We start from the raw sequence: 16,244 nt of genomic DNA on the forward strand, positions 1-16,244 counted from the left end.
CTCTACTTTTTGATAGGTTATCGTTTTTCTGTAATGGTCTCCATCTGTCTGAAAGAGTCGTCTCCTTGTTGAGGGGTGAGAACTAATCTGTGGGCATAAGGATCGATGTTGAGAATGTAGTTTAGGAAAGTGGAGGCCCTAGAATCTCCTCCAAGATCCACGACCCCATGAGCCTCAGGTAGTTGGCTAGGCTTCTAGTCCAGGGTTTAAACAGGTCTAGTCTTAAGAGAGTTGTTGCTAACCACCCAGGCATATGTGCCACGATTGTGACCTTAATGTTTTTGTGCCTTGCTGGTCATTGTTGTGGTTCATAGATATCATAGCTGGTTTGCTTTCCTCCTTTAGAAGCTTGAATGGCAAATTGTGGTATCATGAAAGCTAGTTCCCAGGTAGGAGACTTTCAGGTCAGACCCATTCACGCCCTCTGGGTCCTCTTTCTGAAGTATATGGTCAGCAATAGAGACTTTCATTCTGCATCTGGGCCATAACCAAGGTCATCAGCAACAGCCTATAATGTTTTGAGAGTCTTTGACAACCCTGACCATCAGTTCAAAAGAGGGCTTTGAAAGGGTTTCCACACCCTGATACTGAGTCTCTCTGCTGATGCAATAAATCAGATCAGGCTGAATTAATAAAACCAGGTTTAATCTGGGGGGAGATTGGTGAGGAGGAATCACATGGCCTGTGGGTTGGGTCTTAAATACCATGTGTGCGTGGTCTTGAGCATCTGGGGGAATGGGGGGAGCTGCCACTTGCCGGGCTTTCTCAGTGGCGGGGTCTGGAGAGAGAGAGAAAGTGAGTGAATAAATCTTCGACCTAACCAGGCTTCTCGTCCCTGGTGTTGGGCTTTTTGTTACACTGTGGCTCTTGCAGGAAGCAGTTTAAATTTTTTAAGATTTTATATTAAATTATGTACATATGCATCTGTGTATGTTTATCGGAGTTTCTGTACTTGAGTATAGCTTCTCTGAGAGACCAGATAGGAGGGCTGCATCCCCTAGAACTGGATGTCTAAGGCTACACCGGTTGTGTGTAGTGGGAACTAAATTGACGTTCCTGGAAGAACAGGAATAACCATGTAAGTTAGGATTGTGGTTGTATTTTGGCTCAGATACTCCGACTGTCTTTACTTCACTAAACTGGAAAGTGGGTATTAAAAGAACAAGAAGTTACCACTGCAGACCATAATATATTGAACCACAACCCTGTCTCTTTTTCAGGTTGAAATTGTAACACACACTGGACCCCACAGACGCCTGTGGATGGGTCCCCAGTTCCAGTTTAAAACCATCCACCCCTCAGGCCAGACCACGGTCATATCATCTAGTTCGTCTGTGTTGCAGTCTCACGGGCCAAGCGACACACCACAGCCGCTCTTGGATTTCGATACAGATGATCTAGATCTCAACAGTCTCAGGTAAGAGAGGGGAAACCAGGAGGTCAGGTGTAAGACAGGATGAAAGCCTTCCTTCGTCAGGAGTGTCCTGTGCAGTGTCCACGGCTCCTTCTGACGCAGTATCCTATTGTTGACTCCATCTGTAACTGTCATTTACTGTCATTTCTCGGGCTGACCACATGCTGCAGATATTTTCATCTGAAATGTCTTTTTGCTAATGCCAGAGCACTTTAAAAAGCTGTCCAGTTTGTGCTTCTTGTTCAGAGTGGCGAATGTACCTTCTGCCATCGTTCTGAAGCCGGAACTGCTGTCTTTAGTTCTGCACCTGCGCCTGTCTTCTTCCCTTACATCACGCGAGATGAAGGGTCAGTGTACTTCGTTTGTGATTGGTGGCCTAGGTTTTCCTGACCCATATTCTACTTCCTACTTGTCAGAATCATATACATGTCTCAAGAGAACGCTTTTCATTTCTATTTTTTATGATTCAATTTAGTTATTTTTAAACTTTGTAATTTCGCATTAGCATAGCATTTAATTTACAATCTTCATTATACTTGTCTTCTCTTTTTTTTTTTTTTTTTTTTTTTTCGTTTTTTCGAGACAGGGTTTCTCTGTAGCTTTGGTGCCTGGCCTAGAACTAGCTCTTGTAGACCAGGCTGGCCTCGAACTCACAGAGATCCGCCTGCCTCTGCCTCCCGAGTGCTGGGATTAAAGGATTAAAGGCGTGCGCCACCACCGCCCGGCTTGTCTTCTCTTTCAAAAGAATTCGAGGACTGGGATATGGCTGAGGGTTAAAGGAGTGCCTCATATGCTTGAGGCTGGGTCCAGTCAGCCCCATACGGAGAAAATCAGTCTATTAATAAACTCTGATGGGTATAATTGCACACATCTTTAATCCCAGCATCCAGGAGGCTTAGATGGGTGGTTAGTGAGTCCAAGGCCATAAGAATACCTTTGCAAAATTTTAAATATCTATTATGCATTGTTTATTTTTTAAAATAAAATGATGGGAAATTATATTCTAATCTCTGGATGAAATATGCCTTTATTCTTTGTCAATAGCAATAAATTTTTTTTTTTTTTAAAAATAACAAAACCAAAGCTGGAGAGATGTCTTAGTGATTAAGAACACTGCTGCTCATCCCGAGGACCTGAGTTCAATTTCCAGCACCACATGGCAGCTCACAACTATCTATAACTCCCATTCCAAGGGCTCTAATAACTTCATACAGATATACATGCAGGCAATGTACAAATAATAAAAATAAAGTATAAAAATTTCTAAAATAATTAAACCAAACTGAGTATGATATCCCATGCCTAGCCATCATTCCCAGAGATGGCTTGATCTCTGTGAGTTCAAGACCAGACAGGACCACATAAGAGAGCCCCTGTCTCAAAACAAAACAAAGACAAAATTGCCAGGCTAGATGAGGCTTTCAGAATTTGTTTACATTCTTCAAATGCAGGACGTAGTTGTGTGCATGTCAGGCACGAGTTTGGGAACTGGGAACGGAGGGGCTGGGTTATAAATGATGCCCCTCACCCGCCTAACCTTTATTGTGATGGTCTCCAAAGCCCTGACTGTCTGGACAGGAACTCTTCCTCTCATTCCCAATCCTGCACGACTCCTTAGATCTACTGCTAAAGCCATAATCCAGGCTTTCTTTTGTTTTTAATTTTTATTTTGTTTAGTGATTGGTTCTGATTCTGTAGCCCAGGTTGTTCTGCAGCTCACTGTGAAGTCAGAATGGTTCTGAACTCATGACTGTCCTCCTGCCTCAGCCTCCTGCTGAGTGCCGGGATGATAGGTGTGATGTAGCACAGCTGGGCTATGTTCACTCTTCACATCTCTTTTCTCCTGTCCCGTGTGTTCATTGAGTTATGCTAGTTCTATCCCAGAATGTGTCTGGAAATTTGACTCAGTTCCCTTATGGACACCATAGAAACTTCTTTGCTTTCAGAAAGGTCCAGTCCTTTTCCTTTCCTTTTTTTTTTTTTTTTAATGATTTTGCTTTTACTCCACCAATGCTTCATTTCTCCTTTCTTTAATTTATTTATTATGCATACAATGTTCTGCATGCATGTCTACCTGCAGGCCAGAAGAGGGCACCAGATCTCATAACAGATGGTTCTGAGCATCTTATGGTTGCTGGGAATTGAACTCAGAACCCCTGGAAGAGCAGCCCGTGCTCTTGACTGCTGAGCCAGATTTGTTCTGGCTATATAGCTGAGGCTGGCTTTGAGCTTGCGACCCCTCCTCTCTTTCCTTACTAATGCTTGAATTGTAAGCATGTACTACTAAGCCTAACTTGGTTTCTTCATTTCTTCCCATTTTGGTTTCGTTCCTTCCCGCTGCCTCCCTCCGTTCCTCCCTTCCATAACGCTCAGGATGGAACTTGGGGCCTTGTTCATGATGGGCAGGTGGCTCTGCCGCAGTGTACCTCCCCAAGCCTTGATGCACTTTGAGCTTGCTTCCTAAGGGTGAGGTTATCTCCTAGCGCTAGTTTAAACCTGTGTTCAGTGTGCATCTCTCAGTGACTTCCATCTTGAACTTCATTTTGTTCCAACTTTTAAACATGACTCTAAGATGTCAGACAGTGAACATAGACTGTTGGACCACATTCGGTGTTGCTGGTTATTAAACTTGGGCTAACTTAGGTAGTCGAGGCCATCATTCAGCCGTTTGTGTTGCCAGCATCACCCGATCATGAAAGGATTAGTAGGAAAACTTTTGAAGTAGGAGGCCTTTATTTCTAAGCTATGTTTTCTCTTCTGTGAGACCCACAAGATCCTAACACTGTCACTGTCACCAGCTGCTGTTGAAGGCCCCACCCCCTTTGTCACATGAAAGCATCCTTAGTGCCCATGTGCATAGTCTACCCTCTTGTTTCCTGCAGCTTCCGCTGGGCATCTTTTCTTAGATATAGTCCTCCTAATATTTTATAACGTATTTTTAAATAACAGTATATTTTCAAAATCTTTCAGTTTTTCTTCGAGACCCTCTTTCCTTTCTAAATATGAAAGAGCTCCTAGTATTTTTTAAATCTAACTTAAACTGTTTGTGCTTGATTTAACTAGAGTGTTAACATTGTTTGTTGATTATTAAATATATTTAATAACCGTTGTAATTATTATCATTATAGTATTTGTTCTAAAGCAACTGGAGATTCAGTATTTATACCTTATCCTTCTTGAGCTTCATATTGTATAAAATAAACCAGTTTTGCTGAGGTCCAAATTGATTGTTACATGTTAATTGATAATCTTATGGAAGTTACTTAGTTGCTGCCCTGGCTGACCTCTGCAGTACAACCTTGTTATCCTGTCTTATTCTTGTTAATAAAATAACAGTGAGTCATGATGACATGGGAATGTTAAATATAGTTGTGCACACCTTTACTCCCAACACTGGGGGGCAGAGGCAGGATGATCTCTGAGTTTAAGACAGAGAATATCTATCTGTCTGTCTATATTTATATTTATCTATACAGAGATAGACAGATAGATTGGCTGTATCATTGCTTTCTTCTATTGCACTATGCTCAAAAGCCTTTCATGAAATGTTCATATGTATACTTTTAAAAGCCAAAAGTTTTCACTGTTTTTTTTTCTTTTCCAATTCTATTCATTTTTTTCATTTCAATTTTTCAACTCATTTCTTAATCTGCTGAACAGCACAGGTTAATGAGAAGAAGTTAGAGTGTGCCTGGTAAGGTGGGAACGTCATGTTTTTAGAGCTTTGGCTTTGTGTAGGAGTTCAGGGCTGTAGCTCCTTCTTGGTCTGGTTGTAGAATGTATGGTTCTTTAATGGATTAAGCCATTCCAGCACTCCTGATTTAAGGTCTGTTGTAGGAAGTGACAGTTTCCATGCCAGTAACATATGTGAACTAAATGAAATTGCATTGCAGGATCCAGCCGGTCCGCTCTGACCCAGTCAGCATGCCAGGGTCATCCCGTCCAGCCTCTGATCGCAGGGGAGTTTCCACGGTGATTGATGCTGCCTCCGGTAGGATGCTTGCAGGGCATTTCTCTGCTTTTGAGTTTTATTTTCTTACACATTGTAGAGGATGACGCTCATTTGCTGTCGTCTTTCGTTTTGTTGGTTGGGGTTTTCTATGTCTCTGTACAGAGGTGTGCCTCTATTTGCTACTGAAAACTGCCGTGTATTCAGACATTCTTAGTGTTGGTGAGTGGGGAGGTGGAGCCCGTCCTTGATTAAATGTAACAAACATGGTATTGAAGACTACAGGGTTGATGACTGCTCGCCTTTGATCACTTGAAATGTCAAGCAGCAGCCTTGACAGAGAGCGTAAATACAATATATGGATTCAATTTACTCAACCTGTGGAGTATCAAAGTGCCTGGTCTGTGGCAGCAGAGGCAATCCGAATGCTGTGTCTCAGATAGTTTCACTGCAGAAAGCATGGCGCTTAGAAATTCATCAGTTAACCCTGGTATGTCAGTACAGTTATTAATTTCCAACCTTGCCATCAGCCTGCGAATGTGCAGCGTTGATATCTGGAACGGGGCTCCTTAGTGACTCTGGGCTGGACCTGCTTCGCTTGTATTGTAGAGCTGTTCTCAGCCAAGCCTGGAGAACCATGGAGCTGAGTGTGATAATGCGCTCTCGTGTTTAAGACGAGTGAAGGAGGGGAGGGTGGTGCCGGGGCACACAGTATTGCTTCACGTGGGGACCGTCTGAAGATCTCACCGGAGGGCTGTGTCCCCAACAATGTCATCGGGCATTTATCCACAATTCCACAGTGGTTGAACAGTTGAATTTGAACAGATTGTAATCTATGCTAGTTTCAAAATCCTCACAAACAGTTGATTTGGTTGAGGCTTAAACTGTGAAAGAGAGCGGAACCCGTTACAAAACTGCCGTCTGATTCTGTCTGTTTTCTTAGTGTTCTATGTGCTTGTTTTGGTCAATTTTTTAAACTTCAGATCTTATCAAGCTGTCTATATCCGTGCCTACACCTCCACTTTAATGAGGGGTCTTTGATGAGCTTACGTATCCTTGTTTTTCTGCTCTAGGTTGATAAATATGGCTGCTGCCTGCAGCAGGCAGGGTGTCGGGGAAGCTATGTCCTGACTTCCCTGCATCAAGTGGGGCTACTGAGACCTGTAAGAACCAACACTTGGGCAGTCTCCATAGGCCAGTGCTAACAGGGAGGTGGTCTGAAATTACTGCTTACTGTGTTGACGTATTTATTCAGAATTCAATCGAGGCCTTTTTAGGTTTTAATACATTCTTAAACTCTACAATATTATTAATTTTGCTGTCAAACTATTAGACACTAGTAATGCATGCTGCCAAGTGTCAGATGATATTCATATAGTATTCTGAGGCAATAATGCATATTATATTGATCATAGAACAATTTTAGTTCTAGGTTAAGTTGTTTCAAGATTAGGAGAAAGTTTAGTGAACCATTAATCTATTTTTTTTTTTTGGAAAAACTGAATTTGAGTTGATTTTTGACTAATAGAGTAGATGATCACACTTGATCTGCTTGCATCACTATCAAAGGTGCAGCCTAAGGTTTGGTGGGTTGTTGCTTTGTGGCCTTCAACCTTTAAAATAGCCAGCAGTTTGGGTAGAGAAAGGACTTTTTTTTTTTTCTGGTGGCCAAGCTCTATTATTATCTCTTTATTTGAGGCCCATTTTTCCTTCCTGAAATCCATGTTTCCTCTCTGAACCAATGAGGGTAGTGAGTGTGAATGCTGCTCTCTCGCTCTGAGCAGAGACGCTTTAGCTACGAGGAGTTGGACTCTATTGGGCACTTCTCTTCAGCCCCCCTCACATGGTTTGGATCTCCTGATGAAGAGGCTGTGTTTTTGGTTGAATGGATAATGTTCTGCTATCCAGCTAGCATCTACTGTAATCAGGTCACTGCTGTTACTGAATCACTATTCTCCCAATGTTTAACAAAATGAGCCTAGAATGGTTGTAGTTCTTTGTGGAAAGAAATTAATGGGGTAATTCTAACAGATTCTATTTTTAAAAGTAAGACATTCATTGAAATCGTCCCTGAGTCCGGAAGTGCTGCTTTCATTGTGATCCTTGCGTTTGAGTAGTCTTTATTGGGAAGATGTTTGATGACCTGTTGCTGAGGGAAGATTCCCAATGTGGGATCTCCTCTTTTAGGTTTCATTGTTGTGCACTTCCTTCTTCCGTTTTGTACTGCTTCATCTATTGTCTACCATTTTCCCTTTGACATATTTTATAGCTGTCCTTCAGTTTTGGTGCCAGAACCTCATTCGTCTAACTGTGTGGTGGTAGTCTTTTTTTTTTTTTTCCGAGACAGGGTTTTTCTGTAGCTTTGGAGCCTTTCCTGGAACTAGCTTGGTAGACTAGGCTGGCCTTGAACTCACAGAGATCCACCTGGCTCTGCCTCTGCCTCCTGAGTGCTGGGATTAAAGGCGTGCGCCACCACTGCCCTTTAATCTTTTTATACATGAAAACTTTGTAAAGATAGTGAAAAAAATTGTGTATGTCCGTGTACAAATATAACTTATCTGTTGGAGAATTTATGTTTATGACACACACACACATGCTCTCTGACACATAATAAATTTCAAAGTGAAAATATTTTGTTTAAACCTTGTTTCTGCGTGCTGGAGAGATGACTCAGCTGTTAGGAGCACTTGCTGCGCTTGCTCTTCCTGAGGACCTGGGCTCAGTTCCCAGCACAAAGATGGCATCTCCCAGCTGTCTGTGAATCCAGATCCAGGGGATCTAGTGTCCTCTGCTGGCCTCTTCACACATTGCACACTCATGGTGCATAGACACACTGCATTATTTTAGCTATCTATGTATGTTTTCGTGCAACCTTATTCTATTGAACCATAAGAGATAAGCAGGGTTTTACTTCATTTTCTAGTTGTTTTATTTCATAATCTATCAAGTAGTTATTGCCATTTCACTGCTTCATGTAGAGGTGCATGTAGAACACACACAGTCAACTTTACTGGTTGAAACACAGAACATTTTAGTTTCTTCTCTGATCATAGGTGTTTGATAAGTGGACATTATTTTCATCTTAACTCTGGTACAGAATAAAAACACTGGGTAGCCTAAATTTGGGGGTTCAGTGATTGTGAGATATTCTAGACTCGAGATAAAGGGGACACTATTCTTGGAATTTTTCCCTGAGAGACATAGCCTACCCAAAACAAAAATGCCCTGCGCTGGTTGCTCACTTTTCTATACATCCAAAGAATTACAAACTGTGTCTTTGAATCATAAATAATACTTTAACAGGTTAATTTCTATATATTTACTCTATGAATTCTCTTCACTTTAAATACCTAAGATTTCTCATTGTTTATTCCTAATACGCTATGGCTGTATTTTAACTAAAGTAGAGGACTTCTAAGGAGGGAGCAGCTGCAGTCTCATTTGAACTTAGTTTCCCCAGTTCTGTTTTTCTTTTTTCCCAGAGTTAGCCTCCCCATGTAGCTCCAGCCTCCCCACCACAGCCTTCCTAGTGCTGGGACACAGACTCCCGCCACCTCACCCACTTTCTTCCCACACACTGTTTGTTCACTCCCGCCACCTCACCCACTTTCTTCCCGCACACTTGTTTGTTTCTGGGTTTGTCCACCCTATCTTTAAGATTGCCTAGTGTCATCTTACCTCGTTTCTGCATAATAAATTGAAGAACTGCTGGAGATCCAGGTCACCCTCAGTGTGAGACCAGTGCTTATCAGCAGAGATAGAGAGGACAGACATTCTGGACCCGCACTTGGAGGAGACAGAACTTGTAGCTTGATCTGTTGTTGTCATTCAAATGGGAGACAGACTTTCTCAGCCATCATAATCTCAGGTGCTGATGGGAAGGGTGTTCAGTTGGCCACGGTCCAGCTTTGTGGGGTGGGGCAGTGGTCATAAACTAAATCTGACTGGAGAAGCTGTGATGTTCTATTCATGGTCTGTAAGTTCTGCTGAAGCCTTCAATAAGTCATTCTTCCTACCCCACTGTTGTTTTCAGTGGAAAATGAGAATTCCTATGCAGAGTTTGGGTTCTGCTTCCTTGGAAGAGATGTATTTAAGTTATTTCCTAAGATAATTCCCAGATATAAAGTGTGTAATGTTCTTTAGAAATATGAAGGTAATCCTTTGAATAAACGCTAAGTCTTTCCAGTCACGCAGTCCCAGATACTGTTTGTGATTATAAAGTGACGAAAGCTCTAGGCTTGTCGCTTGTGTTGGAACAATAAGAGGATTAGGGAGAGGGGCAAAATTAAAAGAAGGCTCAGCACTCATCTGTGAACAGCCCCTCTGAAGAAGAAATATCCAAGCTCAGTTATTAAGATTAGCATTTTTAATTTGAGATGATAAGGTATGGGTATTAAATCGGCATTCATCCTTTGGACACCTACCCTTCATATAAAATTTAAAAGTAAGTTTTAGAGAATACATCAGAACAAACAAAACAAAGCATGAACTCCCCTTGGGCCATGAGGAAAGCACACGCCTGGAGTTTTCATGCAGTTGGATGCCTAAGCTAGCGATGGCACAGGGCGATGCGTGGGGCAGTCTTAGAAACGGTTTAAGTCTGAAGCAGCAATTCCATTTGTCTTAGTGACATGAGTGTTAAATTGTTAGTGTCACACTGTTGTAAATTGTGTCCTGAGCTTGCAGGTGTCCTCTGTGCACTAGAAACAAACGGAAGCCACTGTGAAGCACAGCAAGTCCCCCAGGCAAGTAAAGAGCAGGCGGAGACCTCACCCAGACAGCGGGCTGGAGCCTGGGCCCCTGACACTCCACCGTGTATGCTCAAGAACTGCCACAGAGAAAGCTAAAACAAATAATCCAAATGAAAATGTTTGTTCCTGAGAAAGGTCAAGTTCTGGAAACTTGTGCTAGCAAGAGCAAGGGAGGCTAACCTGAGTCTGTGGCTGCTATCATAGCTCTGTCTGTAACTAGTGATTGCAGAATGAGCATTTTCTGAGTGTCCTGTTCTGTCCTCCCAGAAGCAGGATTGCTTGAACCCGTGAGCATGAGAGCAGCCTGAACAGAGCTAGACTGAGTAACAAAACAAAAAACTTTATTCTTTTATTAAAAGAATTTTGCTGTTATTACCAGTTTGCTTCAGCTGTGAAATTTGTGCTGTGAGCCACCTTTGGAGACACTTTTAAAATTATGGTATTTATGTGTCCCTACAATGCACATATCCAGTAATACAAACCGGTGAAGTGAATTCTTATAATCATCTAATGACCACTAAAGCCATATAGAATATGTCCATTAATGCCAGGCAGTGGTGACAGATGCCTTTAATCCCAAAAGGAGGCGGAGGGAGGCAGATCTCTGTGAGTTCGAGGCCAGCCTGGCCTACAGAGTGAGCTCCAGGACAGGCTCCACAGCTACTGAGAATACTGAGAAGCCCTGTCTCAAACAACAACAACAACAAAGAATATTTCCATTAACAAAGGAAGTTGTCCATGGTCTACCTTACTCTGTATGAACTCTGCCCTGGAAACCCCAGTCAGAACTGACTCTCATGTGGTGTCACCATAATTAGCTGCGCATTTAACACTTCTTGGTTTGTGATTGGAGATTCTTGGAGGTGTTCACTAGTTAATGCAGGATTGAATGCACTTAGTGACTGCACTGGCAGAAAGCAGCTCCAGCAGTGATGTGATTGTTAGAGTTATTCTGATCTGGCCAGTGTTTTTGAGGAATGCCAATCTATCTGAAAGACCAGGTGGCAGTGTGTGGGTATTATGTGATATATGTATGTATGTATGTATGTATGTATATCAGTTTGAGGAAAACAAAAGATACTTTTTTCCAATAATAAAATTAGATCGTTCCACTGAAAATTTGAAATTTGAGAACCTTGTATCTCACTATTCTTTCTACAGGACCCCTATAATTAAGGAGATTTCTGGTTAGATGTGTGATAATATTAACTAATGTAGTTTTTCATATCTTACAGTAAAGGGTGTCATTGTTCAGGGAAGATGCACTGCTTTCCAAATGGCCAGATTGGTACTAGTCTAAATTATGCTTTTATTGACAAATGGCCAGGTTGGTACTAGTCTAAATTATGCTTTTACTGACTTGTTCCTGGCACAAAATGGGACAAAAGAAGTTAGTGTCATCAGGAAGAAACGGTGATTGGTAGGATGTTAGCTTCCACGTGGAAGCTAAGGTTGTCAGCATCAGCATCAATTCAGCAGAGACTCTTCCAACCTTGAAGGTGGTATCAGTGCTCTGTCTGTCCCACCATAGCCAGGAGTATGGCCAACCAAAGGCCATTCACTTTAATCCGCAAGGGCTTTGGCCAGGTCTGATGGCATGTGTCTGTGGTCCTAGCTAACAGGAGGCAGAGGACTGAGTTCAAGGTCAGCCAAGGCTACTTAAAAATAACTAAGTGGTGGCACACGCCTTTAATCCCAGCACTTGGGAGGCAGAGGCAGGCGGATCTCTGAGAGTTCGAGGCCAGCCTGGTCTACAAGAGCTAGTGCCAGGACAGGCTCCAAAGCTACAGAGAAACCCTGCCTCGAAAAACTAAAAAAAAAAAAAAAAAAAAAAACAACTACTTAAGAGCCGGGCTGTGGTGGCACACGCCTTTAATCCCAGCACTCAGGAGGCAGAGGCAGGCGGATCTCTGAGTTCGAGGCCAGCCTGGTCTACAAGAGCTAGTTGCAGGACAGGAACCAAAAAAAGCTACGAAGAAACCCTGTCTTGAAAATTTAAAAAAAAAAAAAAAAAACTACATGAAAAATAACAAGATTTTATTGAGCCCAAGACTAATAATTATGTAAATAGTTTCAATGCTGACCCGTATGAGGTGAATAAATGAGGCTTGTCCGGGGCGTGCGTGTGGATTAGCAGAAAGGGATGATGACAGAAACAGGATGAAAATTACTGCTGTGTGCATGCTTGCACCAATACATTCAGTAATCAACTTGTCATTCCTTCTGAACTCAGCTGTCATCAGATTGAGGTTTCATCATATCTGTACCTGAAGTTTTGGAGAACTGACACCCTTAAAGTAGCAGATGCCACCAGGCATGCTGTAGTCACAGCTACTCAGGAGGCCGAGGTAGCAGGGGTCATTTCTGAAAGCAACTGGACTTTTAAATGTATAGACTCTCGTAGATGCCTCTTATTTGGACCTTCTTCCATCTCTCAGAACTTTATTGACATATCATTCATAAAATTTATTTATGTTATTTGATGTTAACATATTAGCATTTTATTTTTCAGTTTTCATTGTATATAAAATTCTTTTTTATATTTAACTTGTATCCCACGAGAATTTTACAGTGTTCCTGTGTATAGTCAGCAAAGTTGATTTTGATCTCTCCCATTCTTTCTGTTTGCCCTTCTCACGCTTGCTTAGATTTCCGAACACTGTTCAGCAGAAATAGTGATGATGAGCATGGTTGTCTCAGGCCTATGCTGTGAAGGGTTAGCATTTCATTACAGAATCTAGTCTTGTTAGAGGGTATTTGTATCATTTTTATAGTACAATTTTCTCTTTGAATAAAATGGACAAAATCTGAAAAAGAGCCAAAGTGGTATTTTGTGACTCCTATGTACATTACCAGAGAGACTGAATTGAACCAGGCATGTTAGCACATGCCTATGACTTGGGAGGCCTAGTCAGGGTATCAGAAGTTCGAGGTCAGCCTTGTCTACATAAGACCAGAGTTGTCCCCATAGCCTCACGTATTTGAATATATAGCCACTAGTTGGTAGAACTTTGGGGGGAAGATTAGGAGGTGTGGCCTTGTTAGAGAGGTGGTCTTTGTGGTTTCCAAGCCCAGGACAGCACCAGTCTCGCTGCTCTCTAGCTCCAGTTTATGAATGAGATGTAAGCTCTCAGCCAGCCACTGGTGGCGCACGCCTTTCATCCCAGCACTCGGGATGCAGAGGCAGGCGGATCTCTGTGAGTTCGAGGCCAGTCTCATCTACAAGAGCTAGTTCCAGGACAGGCTCCAAAGCTACACAGAGAACTGGTCTGAAGACCAAAACAAAACAAAAAGGATGTAAGCTCTCAGCTACTGCTCCAGCTCCATGTCTTCCTGTCTGCTGCCACGTTTCCCACCATGGTGGTCATGGACTCACCTCGGAGACTGTAAGCAGACCCCAGTTAAATGCTTTATTTTCTCAGTTGCCTTGCTCATGGTGTCTCCTCACAGAAATAGAACAGCAACTAAGAAACTCTGTCTCAGAAATCAAAATAAATAGCCGTTGAAGGGAGCAGACCAAGGGAGTTGAAAGAGTCAGGCCTTCGAAAACAAGTAAAGAACTTATAAAATTGACACAGAGTGAAAGAGAAACAGAGGAGCCACATCTGAGAGGTTGGTGGCTGTCAGTGGCTGTGCAAGCCCTGTACTCCGCACAAATAATGGGAGCAAAGGAATTTTACAAAGGAAACGGAAATATGTGAAGGACTGTGAATTCCCTGACCTCTTGGAAATCGACAATGCACGATTCCAGGCTGTTGCCAGGAAGAAGAAGTCTGAAGACACCAACTCTCTCTCCTCCCTGTGTTTGGGTGTTAGCTTTCAGTTTTGATAAACTAGACTTTGGAAAGGGGAGGGGATTTTTCAGGCTCCCTTTCAGCATGAGACCCTCGTCTCCCAGTAGCTCAGGCTCTGTGAGGCGTTTGTAGGACCCTTGCCAATAGACAGAAGGAAATGCTATCAGGAAGCCGTATTTCTTTATTAGCGGCAGGATGCTCAGCACTGTGCTAAGTGTCTCTGAGTGTCTTATCCCATTTCATCTTCCTTAATTAGGATCACAGGTCCATCTCTCAATATCCCAAGAAGAAATCCTAAGACACCTCGTTCCTGATGCTAGGAATTATTAAAAGTGCATTATGGTGACACCTCAGATGAGTCCAAATCTCTTTCTGCTCTACCTGATCAAATATTCATTCCGAAACCATGTGTGCTGAAATGAGCCGTGTGGGAGTCGAGAGAATCAGCTATTCAGGTGGTGCAAATGTGTGAATGCAGCTGGCAGATGACATTCCAGGACGATGAGTTCCCCTCTTGTCCTTGTTGCTTCGGGCAACAGCTGACAGGCCTGACTGGTCATTGGCTTTCTAGTCCTGGCACTGATAGGAGTGACATTCTTAGTGTCACATATACTTAAAAGCCATCGCTGTCAGGGTGAGTACAAACGGTGCTGGAGGGTCCTTCCTCCATGGAGATGTAATCAATATGGTCTGGAAGTCTTGACCCGCACCTATAGTTATTCGGGCATTCTAAAAATGACTTCCTGTTACACAAAAGATTATGTTCAGAGTACTGGGGCTGAGACCCCCGATAAATAAATAAAAATAAAGTAGACAATGAATATAAAATAAGCAAATAAATAAATCAGTAAATCCATAAATGTTGTTTGTGTTGCTCTTCACTGTATGAAGGATTTCAGGGTGATGGTGTCTTTGGAACTTTGGGCGGGAAGTTTCCGTATCAACTCTGAAACCTTCCTGAAGATGTGACTTTAACGAACAGCTTGTTGCTGTGAATTTTTCCAGTTTCTTTGACCCAAATACCTAGATTTGAATCAGGGCTTTAAATAACACTTCTGATTTGGTGCTTTCCATACAGTCAAGAGCCACACTGAAGAACTCAATCGAGTTAGTGGATTGTGCTGTGTGATCTGAGGACAGCCACAAGGACAAGGACGGGGTTCGTTGTCCCGTGGACCAAATCCCATGAGATTAGTGATCAGGACCACTGTGCCACATTTAAATAGTAAAGTGGCTGGTGCACGCCTTTAATCCCAGCACTCAGGAGGCAGAGGGAGGAGGATCTCTGTGAGTTTGAGACCAGCCTGGTCTGGTCTACAAGAGCTAGTTCCAGGACAGGCACCAAAGCTACAGAGAAACCCTGTGTGTGTGTGGGGGGGGGCGGGGGCAGAAAGAAAGAAAATAGTAAAATGTAGGCAAGGAGAAGGGGAGGAGCTGGAGGTGTGTCTCTGACCTGTCTCCAATTGCTTACCTTAGGATTCAGCCTCTGCTTGTTCCTTGGGGGAGGGGCAAGTGACTGCTTGTGACCTCTTTGGGCTAGCAAGATGGCTCAGTAGGTAAAGGCCCCACATGATGGAAGGAGGGAATCATCTCCCGCCTCCATATACCCCCACAGTTCATGCAAAAATAAATGTAATTTTTTTAACAAAAGGGTCTTTGAGACTCCGAGTCGTCCTTCACACTGTGGCTTTCATGCCACAGAGCACAGGTGGTCTGAACTGATCACTTACTTTCCCATCACACGCGAGGCTTTTATCAGCGAGTGACTGGAAGTTTAGCCGAGTCCTAGCTCCATTACTCCTCAGGCCTGGGGTGCCCTTGGCCTGTCTTCCTTTATTAGGTTGGTCTTTATACTGTGGTTATTGTTCCTGTGTGAGTGACAGATATTCTGTGGAAAGTTCTATTTTCTATCATTCTATGAAAACTGCATGAGTTGGGCTGGGGAGATGGACTGGCTGTTCAAGGCTCTTGCTATCTCTCGAAAGGGCCTGCCTCAGTTTACAGCTCCACGTCGTGACTCACAGCTCTCCATACTTCCAGTTCCAGGGACACCAGGCACACACACATGGTACCCACGCAGGCAGGCAGGCAGGCAGGCAGGCAGGCAGGCAGGCAGGCAAAACACTCATAAACATAAATAAGTCTTTAAAAATTAGAAAAAAAAACTTGCATGTGTTTTCACAGAATGTTTCCTATTGTAAGTCAAGGTGGTACAGCCCCCTGCTCAGTGGTACTTTGGAGAAGTTCTAGAGAATTGGTGCTACCACACTTCTGCTCTCTAGCCATGGTCAGGACTGGTGAACATACCGTGAAGGAATGTGGATCTTTTCTTCTGG

The 16,244-nt window shown here is 42.9% G+C and overlaps 1 protein-coding gene across 7 annotated transcripts in view; it reads left to right on the forward strand.

Annotated features, from left to right (window-relative positions):
* Bcas3 (BCAS3 microtubule associated cell migration factor) overlaps positions 1–16,244 on the forward strand; it is a 486,981-nt gene that overhangs the window by 238,693 nt on the left and 232,044 nt on the right. For all 7 annotated transcript variants that reach the window (XM_057774686.1, XM_057774690.1, XM_057774688.1 and 4 more), the window contains 2 exons: positions 1,221–1,417; positions 5,308–5,405. In XM_057774686.1, coding sequence (XP_057630669.1) covers positions 1,221–1,417; positions 5,308–5,405 — 295 coding nt within the window. The remainder of the gene's footprint in view (positions 1–1,220; positions 1,418–5,307; positions 5,406–16,244) is intronic.

Source organism: Chionomys nivalis, chromosome 7 (assembly GCF_950005125.1).
Source record: "Chionomys nivalis chromosome 7, mChiNiv1.1, whole genome shotgun sequence".
NCBI classification, from domain to species: domain Eukaryota; kingdom Metazoa; phylum Chordata; class Mammalia; order Rodentia; family Cricetidae; genus Chionomys; species Chionomys nivalis.